General features: G+C 42.4%; 1 protein-coding gene across 2 annotated transcripts in view; it reads right to left on the bottom strand.

Moving 5' to 3' along the window:
• Positions 1 to 3,851: 3,851 nt before the first annotated feature.
• HEPHL1 (hephaestin like 1) overlaps positions 3,852 to 23,636 on the bottom strand; it is a 32,932-nt gene continuing 13,147 nt past the window's right edge. Inside the window, exons 6-20 of one of the 2 annotated variants that reach the window (XM_066339263.1) lie at positions 22,887 to 23,055; positions 22,037 to 22,173; positions 21,750 to 21,881; positions 19,072 to 19,283; positions 18,512 to 18,662; positions 17,142 to 17,354; positions 14,386 to 14,599; positions 12,652 to 12,791; positions 11,469 to 11,609; positions 8,369 to 8,475; positions 7,663 to 7,885; positions 6,795 to 6,934; positions 6,045 to 6,204; positions 4,673 to 4,765; positions 3,852 to 4,592 (exon numbers count right to left, since the gene is read on the bottom strand). In XM_066339263.1, coding sequence (XP_066195360.1) covers positions 4,390 to 4,592; positions 4,673 to 4,765; positions 6,045 to 6,204; positions 6,795 to 6,934; positions 7,663 to 7,885; positions 8,369 to 8,475; positions 11,469 to 11,609; positions 12,652 to 12,791; positions 14,386 to 14,599; positions 17,142 to 17,354; positions 18,512 to 18,662; positions 19,072 to 19,283; positions 21,750 to 21,881; positions 22,037 to 22,173; positions 22,887 to 23,055 — 2,435 coding nt within the window. In that variant the 3' untranslated portion in view covers positions 3,852 to 4,389. The remainder of the gene's footprint in view (positions 4,593 to 4,672; positions 4,766 to 6,044; positions 6,205 to 6,794; positions 6,935 to 7,662; positions 7,886 to 8,368; positions 8,476 to 11,468; positions 11,610 to 12,651; positions 12,792 to 14,385; positions 14,600 to 17,141; positions 17,355 to 18,511; positions 18,663 to 19,071; positions 19,284 to 21,749; positions 21,882 to 22,036; positions 22,174 to 22,886; positions 23,056 to 23,636) is intronic. The other variant, XM_066339271.1, reaches the window with a different exon arrangement.

Genomic DNA, 23,636 nt, shown 5'->3' with positions numbered 1-23,636 from the left:
CCCCGCGGCCCGGCCCGGCCCCGCCCGGCGAGCGGGGGTCCCGCAGTCCGAACGGGGGCTGTGGGCGGTGCCGGGGGACTGCGGGGCGCGGAACCGCGGAACGGCTGGGCTTAGAAGGGACTTTAAAGATCACCTAGTTCCAGCCCCCCTGCTGTGAGCAGGAGCAACTTCCACTAGACCAGGTTCAGCCTGGCCTTAAACGCCACCAAGGATGGGGCATCCACAGCTTGTCTGGGCAACCTATGCCACCCAAGTCACAATAAAGAAGTTCTTCCTAAAATCTCTTCTAACCCCCCCTCGTTCAGTTTAAAGCCATTCCTTTTTCTCCTATCACTGCACATCCTTGTAAAGTGTCATTCTCCCTCTTTTTTATAAGCCCCCTTAGGTACTAGAAGGCCGCAGTGAGGTCAGCCCAGAGCATTGTCTTCTCTACGCTGAACAATCTCGACTCCCTCAGTCTGTCTTCTAGGACAGTTGCTCCAGCCCCTGCACGGAGCATCTTTGTGGCCTCCTCTGGATGTGCTGTACCATGTCCATGCCTTTCTCTGGGGCCCCAGAGCTGGACACAGCATCCCAGGTGGGGTGTCAACAGAGCAAAGCAGAGGGGCAGAATCACTTCACATTTGGCCACACTCTTCCTGACGCAGCCCATGATGAGTTTAGCTTTCTGCACTCTGAGCACAGTTTGTTCATGTCCAGCTTTTCATCGACTGTCCAAAGAACCCTCAATGAGGGGTGCTCTCAATGAGTTTTCCCAGTCTGTGCTCATGTCTGTGGTTGCCTCAACCCATGTAACAGTGTTGGAATGGAGACTCCTTGTGTCATGTTTGTGCCCAGCAGCCCAGGTCATCTCACCAGGCGCTGCCAAGAGGAACCTGACTCTGTCCGTGCTGCTGTTCCATCAGCTGTTTGCACACACTATGGAGAGCCCCTGAGGCACTTTCTCCAGGTTGATGAGCCCCAGCTGTCCCAGCACTCCAAGCCCCTAACCTACCTAGCACCATGTACTGTGGCACTTTTCCCACTCAAAATGTTTGATCACTGCTTTTCAGGTCAGTGTTTTTGGCGAGTCAGTGGGGTGCCTTCACCTTCAATGACCCTTAATTTATTTGCTCTTCTGTACTTTTCCTGTTGGTTTCTGGACCTCTGTGAGCTTGGAGTATCCTCAGCCCAGGAGTCACAGAAGTCACATGTCCACCCCATGAAGAGCCAACTCCTGTGCTGTGCTTTCATGTAACACTCACCCAGCTCATTGCTTTCTACAAAAAGGACAAACAATTCCCTTCCCCACCCAAATTCCCCTTTATAAAACTGCTATCCTATCTGCTTTTAATTGTCCTTCCTGTTTTTTCCAAGCCATAAGCCAAGGAAATCATTCCTCATGGAAATTGTTCTACAACAGTGATTCCCTTTCTTGTTCTTTTTGTGCTGGTCTTGTGCTGCTTTGCTGGATGAGGCCAGGGGATTCGACTCGTGCTGTATACAAGATGCAGGTGCCCCAGACATTTGTGTAATGGAACTAAGTGTTTTTTCTCTCTGTTTTGCTCTATTCTTAATTTGTACTGATTCCTAATATTTAATTGCCTTTCTGCCCACTAAACAACACTGGAGCTAATGTTATTAATGTCATTAAAGTACTACAAATAAGATGCCATTCTGGAGATGCTTAGATAGTATGATACACATAAAGTTAGCAAGTACTACATGCTTTTTTCTACATGTAGTACTGTAAATGTATCAATACTAAATTTTGTCCTTTTGTTTTCCTGATTTTTCATGCTACATGTGCTTAAGATTGTCACTCAACTTGTCCACTCTTTTTCACAACACTTAGATAAAACAGTGAAGAGCAAGGACAAGCATGTACTACAAGTCATGTAGCACCCCATGAGTGACTTTCAACATGAAATCTGACCATTTTTCACTGTCTTTTAACCAGTTATTTAACCTCCATGGACTCCTCATTCCATGGTGATTTAATTTCCTTAAGAAGCTTTAACTGAAGAGCTTATCAAAGATCTTATGGAAATGTAAACAGTTTATATTCCTCCATGTTTCTTACCTATGCACTGAGTCCTTCAAAAACCTTCCTAAGGCACAAATTTCTTTGGGAGAGAAAAAAAAAAAGTATAAATTCTTCCATGTTCTCTTCTGTTCTTTGGATACTTTCCTGGTTTTGTTTTTAGAACAGTTTCGGCCTGCTCATGTGTGGCTGACAGAATCATTTAGTTCTCTGGAAAGTTTTTAAAGGTTGACTTTCTATTTATCACCTTTCAAGCTTTTGGATTTAGGACAGTTCCCAACTGCTACCCCACTTTATAATACAGCTTTTTCATACTTTGAGAGCCTGTAGCACTCCATGGAGAACATCCCTGCCTTGGTGACTTGATTTTCTGTTCATTTTGTTGCTTAACTCTGCTCCTGCTGGTACTTCAGCCCAACACAGATGCTGTCCTTCATTACAGGTGTCAGAGAACAGCTGGCACAGGGCTGCCTGCACCAGGCAGGCAATGGTAAATTCGTTGCTTTACACTTTTTGTGACATTTCATGATCCCTGTGGCAGGCTGTGTTACCTAGTGCAGCAGCAGTGATGTCCTGGGGCTCTTTGGAGCCTTTGTTCTGGTTTCACAGCCACTGTCCAGCTGAGGAGCAGGACAGAGGAAATCAACTGTGCCAGAAAGTTCATACAAACAGCTGGATTTTTTTATTATCAATGTAATCACTTTGGTAAACTAGATTCTACAATCAAAAGAGACTTATGACTCTGTTTCTAAAACATCAGGCCATTAGCTACCCTAGAAGTGAAGTACCAAATAATTTCCTTTCTTAATAGTGCATTTTAAGTGAAAGGCTTTTATTTTATATGTACACAGAGAATAAAAGTTCTGCACAGACAGTGTTTTTGCACAGAACAGGAGACCCCAATTTTAATGTTTACAGGACAGGAAGATGAAAGGGTTTATCTGTTTTTGCCAGCTCAAATGGGAGATTTTGAGAAGGAAATTTTGTTTGTTGGTATGATGTAAATTCTCTAAGGGCTCAGTCCCTCGTTTCTACTTCGTATGTGCTCTCAAAAGACTGAGGAAAACAAAGAAATTACTGTAAAACATCCAAGAACCTTCAACATATTGTTTAACTGGACATCAATGCAGGACACATTTAAGCTACAGTAAGAGTACTGCACAGTAAAATTTCCTACTTATTTCCTACCTACATACTATAAAGTACAGAAATGGAAAAAAAAGTTTAAAAAAACCAAAACAGCAACTGGAATTTACATTCAAAATCAAATTTGTGTAAACAGTTTTACAAAGGTCTTCATTCAAAGGGAATTCCTCTGCAAGAGCCCTTTTACAAAGGGAATTCCTCTGCAAGAGCTATAGCAGGCATGAGCAGGCAAGAACGAACACAACCTAACAAAAAAATGAGCTATAAACATTCAAGTATCACTAAACATGTCTTGATTCTGTCTGCCTCACAGAGCAGAAAAATCATCCTCCTGATAGCTTCATTACAGGTAGGGAGAGAGGTGTTGCTCAGAGCAAAGAGGTACAGAATCAGGACCATAACAAGCAGCATTTACAAAGTCAATTAATCTCTTGGAGGTTGTTCAGGTTTAGATTTTTAGAGATAAATAAAAGCTGTTAGAAGTTAACAGCCCAGGCACTGCTGAACCCATCAGATGCTAAAAGTTATTTGTAGGTCTTCAGAAATCTGTCTCCAGTGCACAGTTTCCTCATTTAACAGGGAAGGAAAAAAAAAAAGAAAAAAAAAAAAAAAAAAAAATGGGAAAAAAAGAAGAAAAGAAGAAAAAAAAAAAAAAAAAAAAAAAAAAAAAAAAAAAAAAAAAAAAAAAGGACAATCACTTGAATGGTGGTGAGTTCATTGAGCCAGACTTTGGGAAACTGCAGGGACTTGGAGATTAGCAGCTGCTCCTCCAGAAGCTGACAACTTAAGTCAGTCCCCTGTTGTGTTTATTTCCTATTGTGAATCCCATGTTTCTGCACAGAGCACATGGATGCCAATCTGCCTGCTCCTTACTCCTGTGAAACCCCTGTGGGTGCCAAGAGGTGTGCTGTTCTGCTCAGCTGCCAGATTGAATCTTGGGCAAAGCTCATCTGAACTCCAGAGGAGTGGAAATGGTGATGGGTGGTACATGGCTCTTGGAGCTGAGCCCTACAGCTCATGTTCGCTCTTGTGAAGACTGGCCATGGGGTAGGACTGTCAGCATATGCCCTGCTCCAGTTTTATTTGCAGCATTTTGCCTGGCAGTATTAGGTTAATGGTTGAACTCAATGATCTTAGAGGTATTTTTCAACCCTAATGCTTTTATGGTTCTATGTTGTGAAATCCAGTGAGTCCCTGTGAACAATACCAAAAGTGGAGGTTTATAGGGAATCTGCCAGAAATGCACTTTTATCATGCAGAGCTGTGTAATGGATTCTATTTCCTTGGTGGGTGATGAAGCAGAAGAAGATTAATGCTGTTGACAGTAGAACAAGTCCAATGCAAAAAAAAGCTGCGAGTATCAGGCTGGCTTCTCCTGGACTCAAAGTTTTGCCGAAAAAATTGCCCACTTTGTTGTCATAATCTGTTAAAAAAGAGTTGTCAATGAGAAATCTGCACATGAATGTGAAGAGTTTTAAATGGCATTTTTAAAAAATCCCTTACCCTTTGCAGTGGTTCTATTTGTATCAGTAGTTGTATTGTATGCTCCAGTGGTGTGTCCTCCTTCTGAAGGAACTTCCCACTCTTGTCTCTCTTCTCAGGAAGAAAAAAAAAGCATAGTTAAGTTGAAAGCCTTAATAAAAAATGTTTTTCTCTATTGAAAAAGTAGAGTTGACTTTATTTCATTATTTCCAGCTTGTTGATCTGAACAGAAATTGTGATTAGATCATCACAACTGTTCCTCTGGGCAGTTCCATGGGCAACATTCCTCTTCTCTATAGGCATTTCTGTTACTCCACTACATACTGCAGTGATGAGACAAGGAGTAACTTTTAAACTGAAAGAGGGTAGATCCAGATGGGATATAAGGAACACATTTTTTTATGATGAGGGTCGTGAGGCACTGGCACAGGTTGCCCAGAGAAGGTATGGTTGCCCCATCCTTGGCAATGTTCAAGGCCAGGCTGGATGGGGACTAGAACAACCTGTCTAGCGGAAGGTGTCCCTGTCCCTGGCAGGGGGGTTGGAACTGGATGATCTTTAAGGTCCCTTCCAACCCAAACCATTCCATGATTCAGTTCTGCATTTGCTTGTCCATTTGAAATCTCCCAGACCACATGAATATGTGGAATCAAGTATCATATCCAAGGAAGGGGTATTTCGGCTATGTTTGGCATCTACATTTGTCATCGTGCTGCTAAAGGGTTGTAGGTATGAGGTGTGCCTACTGGCACTGCTTCAACTCTTTTAGAGCACAGTGGAGACCTAGAAGGGAGATGCTGGATCCAGATGTTAAGTGGAGTTATGTGATATGGAGAGGCTCACAAAACACTTTTGGCTTCACTCACATGTCTTGGTAGAGACAAGCACCACTCAAAAGTTTGCCAACTTCTTTTAGTGAAGGGATCACCTATTTCTTGGACAAGATGGACAATCATTTTCTGGGGCTCCTTTTATACCAACTGGTGTCTGCCTGTGCAGGGAGGAGCCCAAACAGCTTTGCAGGTCAACAGGGGTCACAGGAAGGAACCAGCACCATGCCAGACTGTAGGCCTTCCCACACAGTGTGGCAAAATGGCAAAAAACAGTTTTGCAGATGTTTTCTGCACCACCTTTAAATGACAAATGGTCCCTGGGCTGCCACTGTCTGGGAGGGGCACTTGTAAATCACCAACTGTTTTCAAATTGCAGCAAAGACTGCTGTCTTTGCCATGTCATCAGGGGTGTTTGTCCTGTCTCATCACTGCTAACTGGCTGTAGCAGTGCAGGTGCTTCCCAGTAGTGCACAGGTGAACTCTCTTCCTTTCATCCCTGCCTTCCATCCAATTGTGCTGCAATACCACCTCTGAGCCCTAGGATGTTTCTGATACTGCACCTGATTTATTGATGGTGTAGGTTGTCTCCATGCCAGCATGGATGTGATCAGCCACGTGACAGTGCAGAAGCCACGTTCCAGGGTTTTCTGCTACGAGTTCAACTGTCTGGAAAGTCCCAGGGAAAAGGTCATATACATCTCCTCTGTGGTCCTTATCTGTCTGTGGCAAAGCAAAACCAGAATTGTGACAGTTGTGCCTCAAATACTCCCCCGCAGGCACTGAAATATTCTAGTTAGACTTCCAGCTCCTTAAGGTAGATCAAATGCTTCTTGTACATTTCTAGTGAGCATCATCCAGAGAAACTGAGGTCCGTGGATCCCTGCTATTTAATCTATTATACAACAACAGCAGACCCCTCCTGATGACTCCAACTGTTGGTTGAGCAAAGGTGTTTCTTTGAAAGACAGATTTTTCAGGTAGTCCTGCCAGTGGCAAAGTGTCACAGCATAAAACCATAGTCTAACCTGGCATAAGTCTAATTTCCTCCCTGTATCTTCCCTTACACCTATGGGTAATCACATATTTCAATCCACCAAAGCATGTCCTCTACCAGAGTGATAGAAGCTTCGCAAGGATCTCATTCGTTTTGTATTTCCTTCAAATGCAAAACTCCCACCAACCTCAGAATCAGCCCAAGGCTCTGTGCCTAAGTGACAAAACCAGGCTAGAAATACGGAATTTTTTTGCTTGTTTTTCTCATAAATCTCTCATCACACTACAAAAGTTTTACTTAGATTTATTTTGCCAACCTTGAAGATGAAGGTCTGTGCATGGAAGTGAACTGTGTGGATATCCACTTCATTACCCATTCCTATCAAATACCAGTTTGTCCTATCACCTTCATTCATTGTTAGACCCAAGAGACTGTTGTAAATCTTCCCATTGATTGCTGAAAGAAAGACAAAATAGGAATGATTAATAATTGGCCAAGGTATGGGTGATTATAACCTCCCCTTCAGGCACTATTTGCACTTTCAGGAGAGAAGGAGTGCTCAGGCAGAGAGGGGACAGGCAGGTGTGGTCAGGACAAGTGCTGTCCATAGTGACCACTGCCACGGCAGGGAGACACTCTTACTTTTGTTTCAGTTTCCAAGTTGTATAAGTATACACCAGCAAACATTTTTCTGTCTTACAGAGCATCAAACTGGTTTTTTTACTAGTTGAGATTGAACTCCTGAGCAAACTGGATTTATGCTGAGAAGCTACATGGAAAAAGAGGGAATACAATTGTTGCCTAAAATGGGTACCAGCTGTAGAAAGAAGAGTTTGCTTTGCCAGGGCTGTGTGCGTCCCCATCCAGTCTATTCTGCATGGCTCCTGGACTGGCTACAAATACAGCCACAGTTTTAAAGTATCATCCCTACGCTCCTAAAAAACAACGGCTCCCAGTGACAAGGGAATTCTGTCAGGGCAGCCTCTTCCCAAGAGTATAAGAGTAAACTATCTTGTTAGAAATATATCATGGCTTGGCCTTGTGAAATCTTTTTATATCCAGCATTGCACTTTATGAAGTCTTTACGTGGTCCAGTAACTGAAGGCTAAGTCAAGCGTCTTCCTAAAAGGGCTGTGAAAAATAAACCTCTTTCCTCTTGGCTGCTTCTGCAAAGTCTTACATACCATGCAGGCTGTTGCCTTCTACAAAGTTCCTAGTGGAATTAAAATCATCAGGATTCTTATGAAGGTATGTTTCAATGTTTTCTTTCAAATACCAGGATTCATTTTCATCGAACACCATAAACAGAAGAGTAAATTCACGATCGATGTCTTTCCTTAGACCTCTTTCATCTAGAGTTCCTTTTCGGCAAACTACAAGAGGCCCGATCAGACCACTGTATGTGTCCTGAAATAAAATAAATACATGTGTTACAGATTTTCAGTTCATCCAGTTATGAAATAGATACAGATTAACTGAAGATTAAATTGCTTTTTCCTAGCAGATGAGAAAAAATTAGTCTGATTAAAAACTTCTTTCTCTGTGTGTCTCTCGGGTAATTTACTGAAGCAATGACCTCTAGTGGTCCCTTTCAACCTTACTCATTCTGTGATTCTGTGATTTTGTGTAAGGTTTTGTCTTTACCCCAAATCCCTTCAACTATTCTTTAAGGAGGAAATCACATTACTCTGGTGTGTGCCTTGGGATTTCTGTAGATTGAATTACTCAGGCATGTGCAACTGTTAGTAAGGAGGACATCTAGGTCTGTAAATGGTGTCTCTAGCCTGTGGTCCTCTCCCAGCTGAGAAGCAGGATCCTTTCAGAAACATTACACAAGGCACATCGTGTAAGCCAAAGCAATTCAAGCTTTAATGGCCATTTCTTGGTTACCTTTACAAAATTTGCAGTTGAATAATAAACCCAAGTGATACAATTTGGATCTGTTCTGCCAGGACCGGATCGTTCTGGGACGTTCCACCTGTAGGTGTTTATTTCCCCTGAAACAGAAAGAGAACAATTTTACCTTGCACAGCTAAGTATTAGAGGCTTTGAATAGCATCTAATAGCATCCTACCGTCCTCATCAAACAATTGTCTGCATCAAAATTACCCATGGAAGCATGCAGCAATAGGATAGGGATATGATTCTGCCTTCCAGAAGGTCAGTGAGGTTCCAGTGGTGTAAATGAAGGCAGGTTGCTCAGGAAAAGATCTGCAAATGATACCGACAAAAGTGGAATGCCACAGAAGTAAGTTCATAGACAGGACTCCTCATCTTTCCCCTTGGCAAAACTTGTAATTCAATGATGCTTAAGGTCAGTTGAGGCATTGGGAGCCAAGCCCAGAAAAAGTTTCTTGGACCTTCTCAATTGAAAAGGGCAAAAAGAAGTGGCAGTTGCCACTGGGATTTTGCAGACGGTGCTGCAGAATTGTGTCAGCTAAGAGCCCAGATAGGAGAGGTGAATATTATGTACCAACCAGCTGTCTGGGGGCAGCACGGGGGTTCTCTCCTCTTCCAGATAAGCCCTTGCTCCACAGCAATTACCAGAGTGCTTCTGTCCCATCCCAAGTCATAATCTCTGCCACATCCTGAGCAGTAATTCCCTGACCTTTGATTTTTAAGAAATGGTAACAAATGGGTGAGGAAATTATATATTTGGGTGAGGATCATTTCTCTACAATGAACACAAACATCTGTGTTCAGATGAACTGTGATTCCCTGCTTTGTTTTTTTGCTGGTACTAGAGGAAAGGGTGGGAGACCAAGATGTGGTCAACACCACCTTGCCCTTTTAAATCATGGAGAAATGTTGAACCAAGCAATCCAATGAAAGACCAAAAGTCTTTCAGGGTGACAACTGTGACAACCCACCAAAGGCATTGTGGGACCTGCTTTGAATCAGATGAAAATCAGGAAATCAAAGAACCATGGTTTTAGTACAGCTACAACTCAACAGCTGACAATAGCTGTGGGAATCTTGGCAAGGAGAGTTTTCAGGCTTAAAGGATTGGGAAGTGACTGAGCCTAGTTTTGTGTCACTGAGCCACTACACTGTTCATGCATCATGCAACAGTGAGTTTTATTGTACAGCGGTAACTAAGAAACCAAACCAGTTATGACTCTCAACTCTCATATAGCATAAGATGTGTCTCATGTAAGTATTGCAATATCATTTACTCTTACAGGATAAGCACAATGTCACGGAGACAATAAGTCCATGTCATGGAGACATAGGCCAGGGAAGTGTTTGTAATCCACCTGTATCTAACCTACATGTAACCGCCTCTTTTTAGACAGCATGATCTGAGAAAGGAGGCTAGTCATGGTCTTCCACCCCTTCCTTGCTTTTTCCTCCTCACCTCAGGATGTTTGGAGGCTGTAGATGGAAAAAAATCACCACCCTACTTAAAAGCTGACATGCTTTGAAGACCCATCTTTGAAGTGAAAATAAGGCATAACCCCTGAAAAGAGCAATAAACATGAGGAAAATTGATGTTTTCTCCCTTTTTTCTTCTAAGAAAATGGAATAATGGACAGGGAGAGAACAAAGCTGTGGCAGATGAGAGCTGGTTTAGCATAGGCAGCTATGGATATGCTCTCTGCATCAATTTACCATGTTCCTCACAGTTTCTTTAGAAACTGGCAGCGCACTCAGGAGTATAGTTTGTCAAGACACAAATCTGTCTGATGATTCATATAAGATTTAGTAGAATTAGACAGTCTTTGGCAAGTTTGGGGTGAGTAGTCCAGCCTGGCCTAGGAAGACAAGACAGTGAGTATTTCTAGATGATGGTGGTGGGGACTGAGGTGCTCAGAAATTCTTCTTGTTCTCAGCTAATTGCATTCTATGTTAATTGCTTTTTCCAGACTCTCTAAGGAAAAGTCTGTCCTTAGGTGTTGCTGAAGAATTTTTGGCTTACTCTCAAGCAGAGACACCTTCCCTCATCCCAAGCCTGCTCCCACGTGGACACAGGAGACATGACGTGTTCCCATTGTTACATCTCAACCGCCAGCCTAACAGCATCAACATTGTCATGGAGCAAATAACAAAACAAGACAATTGTATATAAATCAGTTCTTTTCCCTCTCCTCCTTCACGTATCAACCTCGGGTATACATTCACCAACCTCCAGCAAGGCAGATGTTGGCTCATATCTCAACATGAATTTCTGTGTATTTGTACTCTACCAACACAGCTGCTCACAGAAAAGAAATTTCAGCTTACAAAAAGCTTTATTACATCAAAATTTCTTTTCATTTAGTTTCACACTGAAGTTCACAAATACTGTGAAAAAACTTGTAGGGGTGTTGGAAAAGCAAAGGTGTGTACACTTTGGATTGACTACAATGCTTGGGTTTGACTTCCTACTAGAACATAAACCCAACAAAATAATTGAAGTTCAAAAAGTTTAACTGGAATTTCTCTATATGAAAAGCTATTTTCCACTGTTTTCTTCACAAGAAATTAAGGCATATTTGGTACACTTTTCCAAAGATTGTTAACTTACATGACAGCTACATTTTGCATTTTATGCATGACTCTGAATGCAAATGCCAATTCTGTGTAGCTTGAGAGAGGCAGAGTTAATATTAACATCTGCCAATCTTACCTCTTAGTTGAAAGTTTTTAAAGCATTGTTAGGGTGTCAGTCTGGAGACAAATGCAACACTGGCTCACATTTCTCTTGTCATGATTATGGGCCTGTTTCTCGTTTGGAGGTAGTCCAGTGATATTGCATTCCTGTTTCTACCTCTGACAGGAATGAAGGCTCATTCTCTGCCCAAACATGTTCACTTGATCAAGAATCTACATGTATAAAACTCAGAACTGTAGCTGAATAAACGTTGAGCATACTGTGCCTGGGAGAATGTATAGATATGAGCAAGTTTGAAAGAGGAATTATCATTCATGTGTTAAAATGATTTTATATACAGCCTTTGTAGCCCAAGGAAAAGAAGGGGGGAGGGGGGGAGGGGAAAAGGAGCCTTACCAGGGAGGGTAATTGGTGTCTCAGGCTGTTCTTCACAACCCACTTCTTCTATACCATGTGCACTTATCGAGTAAGGCCTGCTGGCTTTGTTCTTAAATACGATCAGTACAGAGTCACCAACCTCAGCATGGAGTAATGGCCCTAAATTCAAACAGAAGAGGCCAGTGATTAATGCTGCTTTTCTGAATTCAACAAACTTTCAATAGCTTGACCTAGGAGTAGAACCAAAACCATTGGGTGTTTCTATTCTTCCAGGAAAGCCATCAAAATTGGTTTATCTCAGCTGTCTAAAATCTCCCTATGTATACATAATCTCTTTTCAGTCAATTAAGAGAATTGTTCCATGAAGAGAGGTCTTTGGACAGCTGACTTTTAAGGAAAATTCCTGATGATATTTTGAATCTTTCAAAATTTTATTCTCAAGCTGGTAATTGTTGCTTTTTTTTTTTTTTTTTTTTTTTTTTTTTTTTTTTAACTCATGTCCTTCTGAAAAGGAAGTGGTAAATATATTCCTAGAGAAGGTTATCCCGATGGAACAGCTTGAAACTGTATCAGGGGAGGCATAGATTCGATATTAGGAAAACAGTTCCTCACTCAGAGGGTGATTTGGCACTGGAACAACTGGCCACCCAGGGAAGTGGTCACAGAATCAAGCCTGATAGAGTTCAGGAATTGTTTACTCTCAGGAACACAGAGTGATTTTGTGCAGGACCAGGAGTTGGACTTCAGTGATCTTCCAACTCAAAATATTCTATGACTATTTTATGACCAATTTTTGCCCACTTTCCACCCTATAAAAAACATGAACTGATGGTTATTTTATGATGGGTAAAATTATGTCTTGCTCAATTGCAAACATAAATCCATCTCTTTAATATTGTCTTAATCTGTTTACAAGAGTCTCCCTCATGTTATAAGCTCTGAAACTAAGGTGAATCCTGGAATTGCCATTGTAGCACTCCTTAGGATACTCCTTATTCATGTTCAAGAATTAATTTTTTAATTTGGAAAGGATCTTTACACTCATCAATTACATGAACAGTGTGTAAAATCACTGATGCCTGAAATAGGCATCAGTGTTCCTTATTTTCCTTCTTAAAAAAGCTAGAAATCATCTTAGTTTTTGGAAAGCAATCCTCTTGCTGACCACAGGCTTGGTCTGTGAGACATGAGAGCTACTTGCCCAGGATTTCCAAGTGTTCTTCCTCTTCTGTCCTCACTTTGCGCTGTGTGAAGTTGCCACTTGTGTACTCCCTGTAAACCACCTTCTTGTATTTTGAACCGATCAAGTCCTCTGCTTGGCTCAGAAAAATATGCCCATAGCTGCAAAGGAAAAGGCAATAAAAGCACTAAAGTGCACATATCTGAAAGCTAGTAACTGTTGCTCTTCACAATAGATGCAATGTGAACGTACAGCTTGACCAATGTGCCAATGGATGTGAAGGCCATGAGGGATGCAGGAGGTTTTAAATAGCAAATAGCAAGAGTGATAATCCTCACTGAATGCACACCCTCTTCAAACAGATAAAGCTGAGGATAAGTTGCACTTTCCCAGAATTTTGGGAACACAAATCCTTCACCAGAGCTCTCAGAGCAGAGGTGAAGTGCGAGCTGAGAGTGGTTTCAAGCTGCCCTCTCCAGTTGCATCGTTCGCTCTGATAAAAGATACTGCCTGTCCCTGGAAACCTCAATCCTCTTATCATGATGGCTGCATATGCTATCTTGGCTATTAGTCAGCCATGGGAAGATGATAAACAAAGCTTGACCTTCTAAAATAAATGCCATCATCTGAGATAAGAGGGAGTTACTTTACCCTTCCCTCTTGCTGCTGTGTGCCACACAAGTTGGATGCTTTCCCAGCATGATGATAAAGGGAGAAATCTATTTTCCCTTCTGTGCCTGGAAGAGGATGCTTTCCAGGTTTACCCTCAGTTTGTTGCTGCTCCCATGGGATCCCAGAGGGCTGACTCGCCGGCAGAGGACACTCACAACCCACTGTGCAGCTTAGCGTTCACCCTCTTCTGGGAGCAGCTGTCTCCTGGCAGTCCATCTCCAAGGTGCCCTTGGCAGGGGAGTTGCAAGGTTGGCTCACAATATACTAAATAAAACGAAAAACTGCCCCAGGGATACTGCTTACTGTGTAGTGAGTTATGTGTGCATCAGCAGCCTTTGACAGTACTGGAGTTTATGTTTTCTTTAAACTCACATCATCACTTGTGACCCTTCAGGTGTATTTTTTACAGACTCCTCTTCCTCTGTACAAGGAGCAGTTTCCCAGATGCTTTTCTAAGATTTACTTTTGAGATATGCTCCTTTTAGCTTTCACCAAAGTGTCCTCAGAGACTAGTCTATGCAATATGATCTAGAATTTTTTTACAAGTTTTTTATTCCTTAACACAGTTCAGTGATTCACTTACAGGGTTACCTTTATTCTGATCTTTTCAGGGAATCTAGGGGCTACCATGCTGCAGAAAAGCAGGCTCAGAACCCCCTTCATGTATATGCATTGCCTATAGGAACTCACATCTGGAACAGGTGCCTTTCTCCTCTATGAAAACCAAAACTTTGGGATGGCAAGACTGAAGAGAGTAAGGGAGAGGAAGGGGTTGGGGGGGCATCATCGTAAGGTTGAGCCTGGCTTGGAACACAAACTTGGAAGCCTTCTTGAATTCAACAGCATTACAAGATACTCTGAAATTAAGCATTTGAAACTGGATTGCCTATGAACTAGTCTAGTCTGAGAGGCTGTGACTTTGTAAATACATATTCTCATAATATGTTTGGCAAAGAGTTCTTCCTAAAAAATACAAGGCTGGTGTCATGAAAAGGTACTTCAAAATTTCCCCTCAATTATAAGTGTGCCCACACAAATTATAAGTGTGCCCTGTGCCCACAACTGTTTTTCGGGTTGGTGTACCTTTCCTCATAGCTGCTGATGTTGTAAATCTTTGGTGCTGAGCTCTTATTTGAGGCATAATCCCACTCAACTTCCTCTGCAGCAATGTAGTAGATCCTCATGGCTCCACGCTGCTGCTGGGCTCGGGTGGTGTTGCGGCAGCTGCTGACCTCGTAGAGATGTTTCATGCCACCAACAAAGTGATCAAAAGTCCTGCAAACCACTTTGAATGTGCCTGGAAAGAAAAGCACATGACATTGAAGCAAATAAAAATCCTAACGAGCAGCTTAGCAAATTAGGTTGTGTACATCTCTGATCTGTCCCAGACAATCCTAATCTATGGTGCTGTATGTAAAGTCAAACAAGGGGATGTTTAAGTAGAATAATAGAATATTCTAGGCTGGAAAAGACCTCCAAGGTTACCAAGCCAGCCATTAACCCAGCACTGCCAAGTCTACCACTAAACTATGTCCCTAAATGCCATATCTACAATCTTTTAAATATGTCCAGAGATGGTGACTCCACCACTTCCAGGGCAGCCTGCTCCAATGAACTAAAAATCCCTGATGAAACCTGAGGTTATTTTCTCTTTTTCTGTCACTTGTTACTACTTGGGAGAGGAGACTAACAGCCTAGTAGTTACAGAGAGTGAGAACATCCCCTTTGAACCTCCTTTTCTCCAGGCTAAACACTCCCTCAGCCACCTCTCACCAGACTTGTGCTCCAGACCCTTCCCCAGCTCCGTTGCCCTTCTCTGGACACACTCCAGCCCCTCAATGTCTTTCTTGCAGGGAGGGGCCCAGAACTGACCACAGGATTTGAGATGTGGCCTCAGCGGTGCCCAGTACAGGGTGACAATCCCTGCCTTGGTCCTGATGGCCACACCATGGCTGATCCAGGCCAGGATGCCATCGGCCTTCTTGGCCACCTGGGCACACCTGGATCATGTCCAGCTGCTACTGACCAGCACCCCCAGGTCTTCTGCTGAGAAGTTTTCCAGACGCTCTGCCCACATCTTTGGCGTTGCATGGGGTTATTGTGAACCAAGTGCAGGACCCAGTACGACTTGACTTTGTTTTGTTTGCTCCATAGGAAAAACTAGCCTGCTCCATCTCTGCTCAAGAATCACCATAAATTTCTTCTAATTATTTGAGTTAGATTAGTTTGGCCAAGGAAACTCTGAAAAGCACTCTAGATGTCTGGCAGCAGGAGTAAGCTTGCCAGCAAGCCTTTGCTGCCAGTGAGCCCATGCTGCAGACAGGTTCATGAGAAATACAAGAAGATAGGAGGAAGCATTCATTGCAAAACTCAATAAAGGTATGGAGAAACAAGGGGTGTGTTTCAGAGATGCTGGTTCCTGGTCCCTGAGCACAGAGCCACTGCACCAGCCTTCAGTGCAAGAGACTCTCCACTGAGCCCCTGCAGTTTGTCTGGTGTAATCAGGCTAATGAAGGGCTCTGCAATGCAGATACAGACCCACTTTACAGAAATGCCTGCTTATAGGTATTTATCTGTATGCAGAGTTGAGGTAAACTGTAACTTTCTGACCCTTTCCCTTCCCTCCATGAAAGGCCAAGCCACCATGGGCCCTTTTTTTTTGGTAGATCTGGTGGTCAAAAATGGTAGTGATTATGGGAACATATTTTGGCATGTTCATGGGCAGATTTTAATATTTATACTCTCCTTCTGTCCTCCCCATTTACTCAAGCAGAAGCTTGTCATGTTTTCCTGGACAGCTCCACCTGCTAGCACTGTGTGAAGAAGGAAAGCACTTTCACAACTGCTTTGTATCTGAGTCTGTGATAGCACCAAAATTAGGAGCATAGCTCTGTCCAGACTAGATCTTAGTCCATTTCCTGTGCCTCAGAGGCAAAAGTGATAAAAAAAGATAAAACAACATGTAATTTAAAAAAATTACATGCATTGGTGATTGCAAAGATCTGGTAATTCATTCAGTTTTCCTTATTGCTGGTAAAAGGTTAGCCAAAAATTAATAAGCTCTTAGAATAATTGTTTTGCGTGAGTCCTACAGTGCAGTTTCATGACAGGTGGCAGAAATGTTTGGGATTTGGGTAAGGAAAATTTCAACTGTCTTACAGGTGTCTGCAACAGACGTCTAACGTGGCAAATACACAACTCCATTGTACATTTCTATCAGGTGCCCTGGCCACGGATGGCTCTTGACATAGCCTTGTACAACCCTGATGACTCTCTAATTTAAACAGAGTTGCACCAATGTAAAGCAAAGTAACATTGTACTCTATTTTATTAAGATTGTTTGATGTCTCCAGCAAACAACTCATACTCTCCTAGTTTGAAGTATGAATCACTGGATTACCCATGAGATTTAAAAGTATCTTTAATGTATAAGCTTCTGAAGAAACTCCTAAAGACTGACTATTATTGAAAAGCTTTTGTTGAAGTCCTAAAATACCTTAAATGATGCTGACTAACCACACAGCAGGGAATTTGCTTTTCTAAAAAAGTCTCTTTGGAGAATTACAAAATTCTGTGAGCATCCTGTTATCTCTCTCTCTGCCTGCTGGTCTGCCCATCTCTAGGTCATTAGAGCCTCTGGTCTTTGGTGCACATGCATATTTGATTTATACACCTTCCTAGAAAAATAATCCAGCCTGAATTCTCAGCTGTGCTGTGTCCCCAGGGTCTTTCTCCATGCTGTCAGTCTCCTTGTGCAGAGCAGAGCATCTCACTGTCTGTTATTTTGGCTGACTGGTATCTGCAAGTGCCACACAACCAAAATCAGTTCATGAACATACCCACACGGTCTGGCTGCATTAGTGCTGTCCCTGATAAATGAGGAAACAAGGCCAGCCCATCCCTTGTCGTCCCTCTCAAGTCGATGGTGTTTCCTTGAAAATGAACCCCGTGCATGTCATAGTGACTGCCCAGCCCAATGAGGTGCCAGGAGACCTTATCATTCTTGCACATGGTCAGGCCTGGCAGATTGCCATACAAGTAGCCGTTGACAGCTGGAGGAGAAGGAAAAATCTTGGTTAGCAGTAGTCCACAGAAATGGATCACACAGCCTTCTACCACCAACCTGGCTAGACACTCACAGCTCAGCAAGTCTAAAGGGGCCTTTTGTGAAGCAAAGGTAGCATTAGATGACATCAAATTAACATCTAAGTGCTATTCCTATAAACTCAGAGCTTCTATCTCTTTGGTTTTCACCTGTAAAATCTTGTAATAGCCCTTTGCAGTGATGAAGCACTCCTCCACCGAGCTTTTTAGTGTATCTCCCAGACACCAGCCAAGTGTACAAATATGATACCTCCTTTCAGCTGGAGAATGTATAACCAGGCCATTAAGGCTATGGAGAGGGCCATAAAGAGTCTGAGTTACAAATTCAGGTCTAGTGGTGCCTTTTTATGTGATTTTGACCTTTGATTTCCACCTTTACTTCCTAAATGTATATCTTTCTTTTACAAGGGTGTTATAAGGCTAAACTTCCCAATTCTCAAATGTTCTCTGTGATCAATGTGTGAAAGATGCTATGAAAGAACAAAACTTCAGTATGAGATCCATCTCATAGCAGAAGAATAAAATAGATAGGTCCAGAATGCCCCAGAGTTCTCTAACAACATATATCTAAAGCAAAGATAGGATATGTGATTTGCTCAAGTCTGTAATCCCAGGGATATCTTGGAGGAGATCCATACTTGCATCCAGAAATTATGTTGTAAATATTTTTGCCCATTCCCCTAGTCTTTGCATCTCCTCTTCCAGAGGTGGCCACTGCCCAAATAGGAGATGGCAGGGCAGGGCAAGTAGACTTTGCTGCATGAGTCAGTGCCAAGACCAGCAGTGAAATTTAAAACACTAGTGAACATTGGCTTCTTCTGCAGCTGATGCCTGTCTCTGGCATTGTGCCTTTTTATAGAACTAAGTATTGTATCTAAAACCAATGCTCTGTTCCCTTTTTCCAGATGTAGTTGGTAGATGGGTGCATTCATTGCCATTGTGACTGGGGGTTCAACAGGCACTCCAAGGGCATCAGGAGCTGGCTATAAGCTGTCTGACAGCTTTCCAGCTCACTCTACAGTGCAGTGCAGAGAGATATGAATGATGATAAAACCTGCCTAATATGATTAAAAGGTATCATTAACAGGTATTAGGTACTTTATACCATGCATTTTGTTGGATTCCATGAAATCAGCATCATTTTCGTCTACTTTTGAAGGGTCTCCAGTAAATGTTTCAATATTCTTGTTCAGATACCAGCTGTCATTCTCATCAAAAATTGAAAAGAGGAGGTAAAATTCTCTGTCTATTCCTTTCTGTAGACAAGAATAAAGACAAGACATACAAAAAAGAGTCTATTCAATAAAAATTAATACCTTTTTATAACAAAGCATTCTTTTCCCTGAAGCCACCTTCTTACTAAGTCTGCATTGAGACAAGAAATGGCACCTTTTCATCAGCCAGAAGGATAAATAAAGTGTCCATTATGTTGTGTGAAAAGAGTTATTATTTGCATGGAAAAAACAGAAAAGCTAGGGAATAGCCAGGATATTAGGGAATGACGATTTTGTCTTCTTAACAATCCCCTTAGATCAGCTTTTACCCTGAGGAGTGACATTCATTTAAGCTCTGTAAACTGAGCTGGGAACTGGGCAATTTGCCTGTATGGGAACCCCCAGTGCACCACCCTGCTCTTAGGGACAAGCAGATATTCACTCTGGGCACCTGTGTCCCATCATGATTCAGGGTGTTCTTCCGACAGACCAGCAAAGGTCCCACGAGGCCAGAGTTGGTGTCCTTGACAGCATCGGTGGCTGAATAGTACAGGTAGGTCAGGCACGGGGGGTCACTCTCTCCTGGACCTCCATTTTCAGGCACTCTCCATTTGTATGTGAAGGTTTCACCTGGCTTGACATGGGCTCCTGGCTTCAGGTAGCCTGTAGAGAGAAAGTTGAGATGCACCAAGATAACAGGAAGGCTTTGTCTTCTTGCCTACAAGAGTCAGATGGAAGTCAGGCATGGCTACTGATTTCTGCGGAGAAGCTCCACCTTGCCACCACCCCATAGTTTGGGCTCGAGCACCATCCCAGAGTTTGGGCAGTTATGCCATGGGAACATCTCACCCTAGTCCTGTGCCATGGGGACAACCAAGCCCATTCCCTGCAGGACAAGTTTAGCTGCTCCACTCAGACACCTTCCAACGCTATGCTGGATTATCTGGATTCAATCAGACAAGACATGCAGAGCTCATCCTGGTGCTTAAATGGCTTCCTCTAATGTTTGTAGCTTACCTGCCCTATCATGGAATTTATCTGTGGACAAACTCAGACTCTGCTTTTCATTAAGCACCAACAAATCAATTACACTACTGAGTGGAGCTGGAGCTCTTTAGAAGTTCAAAACAAATCTGATCCTGGTAATTGTTTCTTTTGGATTTTGTAGCAATGCACAGGAGCCTTTGTCAGCATCTTCAGAGAGAGGATGATACTGTTCTTTGTTGGAGGCTACTTTTAAAGGATTTGGGCCATTGTCTACTGCGATGCAAAGGGTGGATTTAGATTTTCTTTGACACTTAAGCATCCATTGTCTATATTTTCTCAGCACAGTCAGCCTCCAGTACTCCAAGAAAATCTTAGAAACTTAGACACAAGTAAAAATAGCAGTATTACATCTGAGCACAGCTGCAAACTGCAACAGAAAGCAGAGTATAGCTTCCACAGTATCCAGTACTACTGGATTCATCCTGCATTGGTCCTCAATGAGGCAAACATTGACTTAGAGTCAAAAGCCCTCTGAGGCTGACATGTGCCAAATACAACATGCAAGGGTATTTCCTGAGAGCACATATATCATAACAAAACATATCTCTGCAGTCATCTCTAGATGTAAGTATTTTTATTTACATGAGTAAGCTGCACTTAGACAATGCACAACATCTGAAAAATTATTTACCCTCAGCATAAACCTACAGCCTTTGCATGTATACCTACAGGATTTCTGCATGTACTTGCAAATAGAGATAATGCAAATCCATGGCACAAGAGTTTAAAGGGGAGAAGAAGGGGCAGAAAGATTATTGTTGAATCTGGAGTGAGGTTCTCTGCAAATACCCAGAGATGTGCCATCTCACATGGCTGCTAAACTGTAGGTTTTGGGTTGATTTTGCTACACACTGAAGTGTGCAGTACTGAAGGGCACAATGACCAGGGGCTGTTAAATGAAAGCATAACAGCTCTGCAACCAGGAAGCTGCACTTCCATTGGAGAACTATCTCTGACATGGGTGGCATTAGGATCTGTGGAGATAACTTCAAGGCTGAACTCAAGCCAGTTGTTTTTTTTATGTTTTGCCTCCTGGCGACTTTGTTGAGTTAGAAAGCGAGCAACAAGAATTTAATAAAGCATTTTGCATTGATTTTATTGTATGATGAGTTTTACATGTTGACCTAGTTTTCTCTCAGCACAATTTTCAAAAGACGGATTATGTCCCATGAGTTACTTTTGATGCATTGTTGTGGAAACAAAAACATGTAGGCAACAAGAAGACTACATTTCTTTTCAGTGCAGAAAATGCAGCAAATTTTTTTTCAGAGACCACAGCATTATCTCTGTAGATGCTATGAATACGATTCATCTCACCTCAATTGGGCCATCTCAAGCTTAGTCCCTAACGCAAACTCTAGACTTCTGTAGTTGGTGGAGACAGAATTACAGCTGCAGAGGGTCTCCTTGTCAATGACTGTAAAAGGTGCCTAGCAATTAAACATGATATTTAACATTCAGTAGTTAAACTTAGATGAAAAGATCCTGTTCTTGCACAAAATGAGAGGAAGAATTTCATAGATGCTCCATTTCAGCATTTATGTATTTATGAGAATTAATAAGGATTGTCACTGCTTCATGTTCCAGGGCAATCAGATAAAAGCTGCCTTTGAAACTGACTATCCTGACAGTAAAGCAAGGGCAATGCCCAGCCTGGATTAGAGAATTCAGAATGATGCAGCTGAGACCATGAGGATAGCTATAGCCAAAGACCCAGCCGGGCCATCATGCCAGATCCTGAGAACCATAATTCTGGAGTGTGTCCAGAGAAGATCCACTCCTTTCAGTGGAGCAATATTAGATTAGAATTAATAGAAATTGGATTATGCTTGTGACTTTGGTTCAACATAGACCTCGGCTAGTTTTAGATATCTTGTCTGGCACATATCCAAGGAGAAGAAACATCACATTTGCAGGCTGTGGAGTCCCACTGATTGTGACATGAAGGGTAGAGACAAACTAATCAAGTCATACTTTCTGTCCCTTAGCATCCACAAAAGAGCAAACCTGCAGAGCTCAGCAGCAGATTTCTGGACTCAAGCATTGTGGATGTGATGATACAGGAGTGCAGCCAAAACTTACCATCCAAGTAGGGAGCACCTTCTGACAGTTTGCTGAAGCTTACACCATGGGCCATAATGCTATAGCTTCTTCTGGCTTTGTTGGCAAAAGTAACCAGCACTGTATCTCCCACTTCAGCTTTTATAACAGGGCCTTAAAAAACAGAGTGAGGGAAGGTATTAGGACTGCTCTCCAGCATATTTCCACCAAATGAAGAGAGAGCTGCGTGCACTAAATTCCCCTCTCAGTCCAGGTGGTTCTACATTCAAACCTGATGTAATGACAGGGGGGAAGAATATTCACTGTACCAAGTATTCCCAGGTGCTTCATGTCCTCTGACCAAGTCTTCTTACTGAACGTTGCGTCAGTATATCCCACATAGCGAACTTTCCAGTATTGCCCTCCTATTCTGTCAGTCCCTTGTGTGAAATATGTTGCAGATTCACTGTAGAATTAGCAAATCGGACTGGTTAAATAATTGAAGGTTCAAGCAGAACCCCTCATTTCAGATAAAGTTATTACTCCGGACACAGGAGAAATGACCCCCCAAGTTACTAATCTGCGTACACTTTTCTAGCACACAAAGAAAGATATTACTGGTTTGAATTAGCCAACAAATGAGCATTCATTGTGCGTTAGACTTATGTTTAACCCTGATTTACTTTTATGTAAAAGGTAAAACCTCTTATGTTTTACCCTGATTTTTTAGGGAGGTGTCTATATCAACTTACCTTAGGGCAAGAACTGTGCACCATACATGTCTAATCCTTGTTGGCTTTTCTGAGAGACACCATAATGCAGTTTGTCTCCATCGGTAATATCAGGGGATGAAATTCTGCCACTGTGACACCTCTGAACAGCACTGATTATAAGTGTGAAAGCTGTCTGAAGAGTCTTGAATAGGGTCATTAACTGTGAACTTGGCATGCCTCACTTTCCCCATGGATTTAATGGAGTAAGATAAGTGCTTCCAGAAGACACCTTGAAGCATCGCACTTACACATCTAGCTTCCTGACAAGGCTGTTTAAATCCATTCCTCCCTGCCCCTTTCAATTAAAATTAATGACAGTGCAGGACCTAGCCCACGTGAATCACTGGGGCAGTGTCACACAGACTCCTGAAATTAAAGCACAACGGGAGTTGACAAGAAACCTTACCTGCCAGTGGCGTTCAAACCCTGCCCAGTGAATTTATCATAACCGTCAGGTCCATAATTCCAGAGCACTTCTTCAGCAGCGATGTAATAGCTTCTCATATGACTGATTGGTGAAGAGTGAGACAGGTTTTTTTTGCAGATCTGAACATCATATAGTGCCTCCATGCCACCTGGGAGGAGAAAGAGTCTGGAGACAGCCCCTGACCAGCTGCAGAGTCAGCATTCTCATGGATACAAATGCACATTCAAAATTCTCTGGGAACTACATGGACTGGAAACAATTACTACAATAAATTTCTATTTCAAAATACATTCTCTGTCTACAATGGGCCAGATACCAACATCCTTCCTTTGCAAGGTGGTACACTTTATGCAAAAGCTGAAACCCATGGACATCAATTACACTCTTTAGTGGATTTATTTACTTAATTTCTTAATCTGTATAAGGATGGTAGAATGATTTTGGAGGTCAGAGTACCTCCAGAAATCTGCAAAATAGCATAATCTCCCCATGACTTCCACTGAAATACAGACTGGTTATTTCTGTTGAAGGTGTTTGTTACTAGCCAGAATTCAGTCTGTTTTGCCTGATGCAAATCCCACTGGAATCAATGTGTAAAAATTCTCCCAGCTCATCTCTGCTATGGTAATTATACATTGCCTGCTGCCATGACACCTAATTTATGATACATATTTTCGGGGTCTTGCACTGCATAAATATCACAACATCACCATCAAATTCCTTCACATA

The sequence above is a fragment of the Sylvia atricapilla genome, chromosome 2, assembly GCF_009819655.1.
Source record: "Sylvia atricapilla isolate bSylAtr1 chromosome 2, bSylAtr1.pri, whole genome shotgun sequence".
Classification (NCBI taxonomy): Eukaryota; Metazoa; Chordata; class Aves; order Passeriformes; family Sylviidae; genus Sylvia; species Sylvia atricapilla.
Note: the sequence above shows the minus strand (reverse complement) of the source record. Positions and strands in the feature narration are given on the sequence as shown.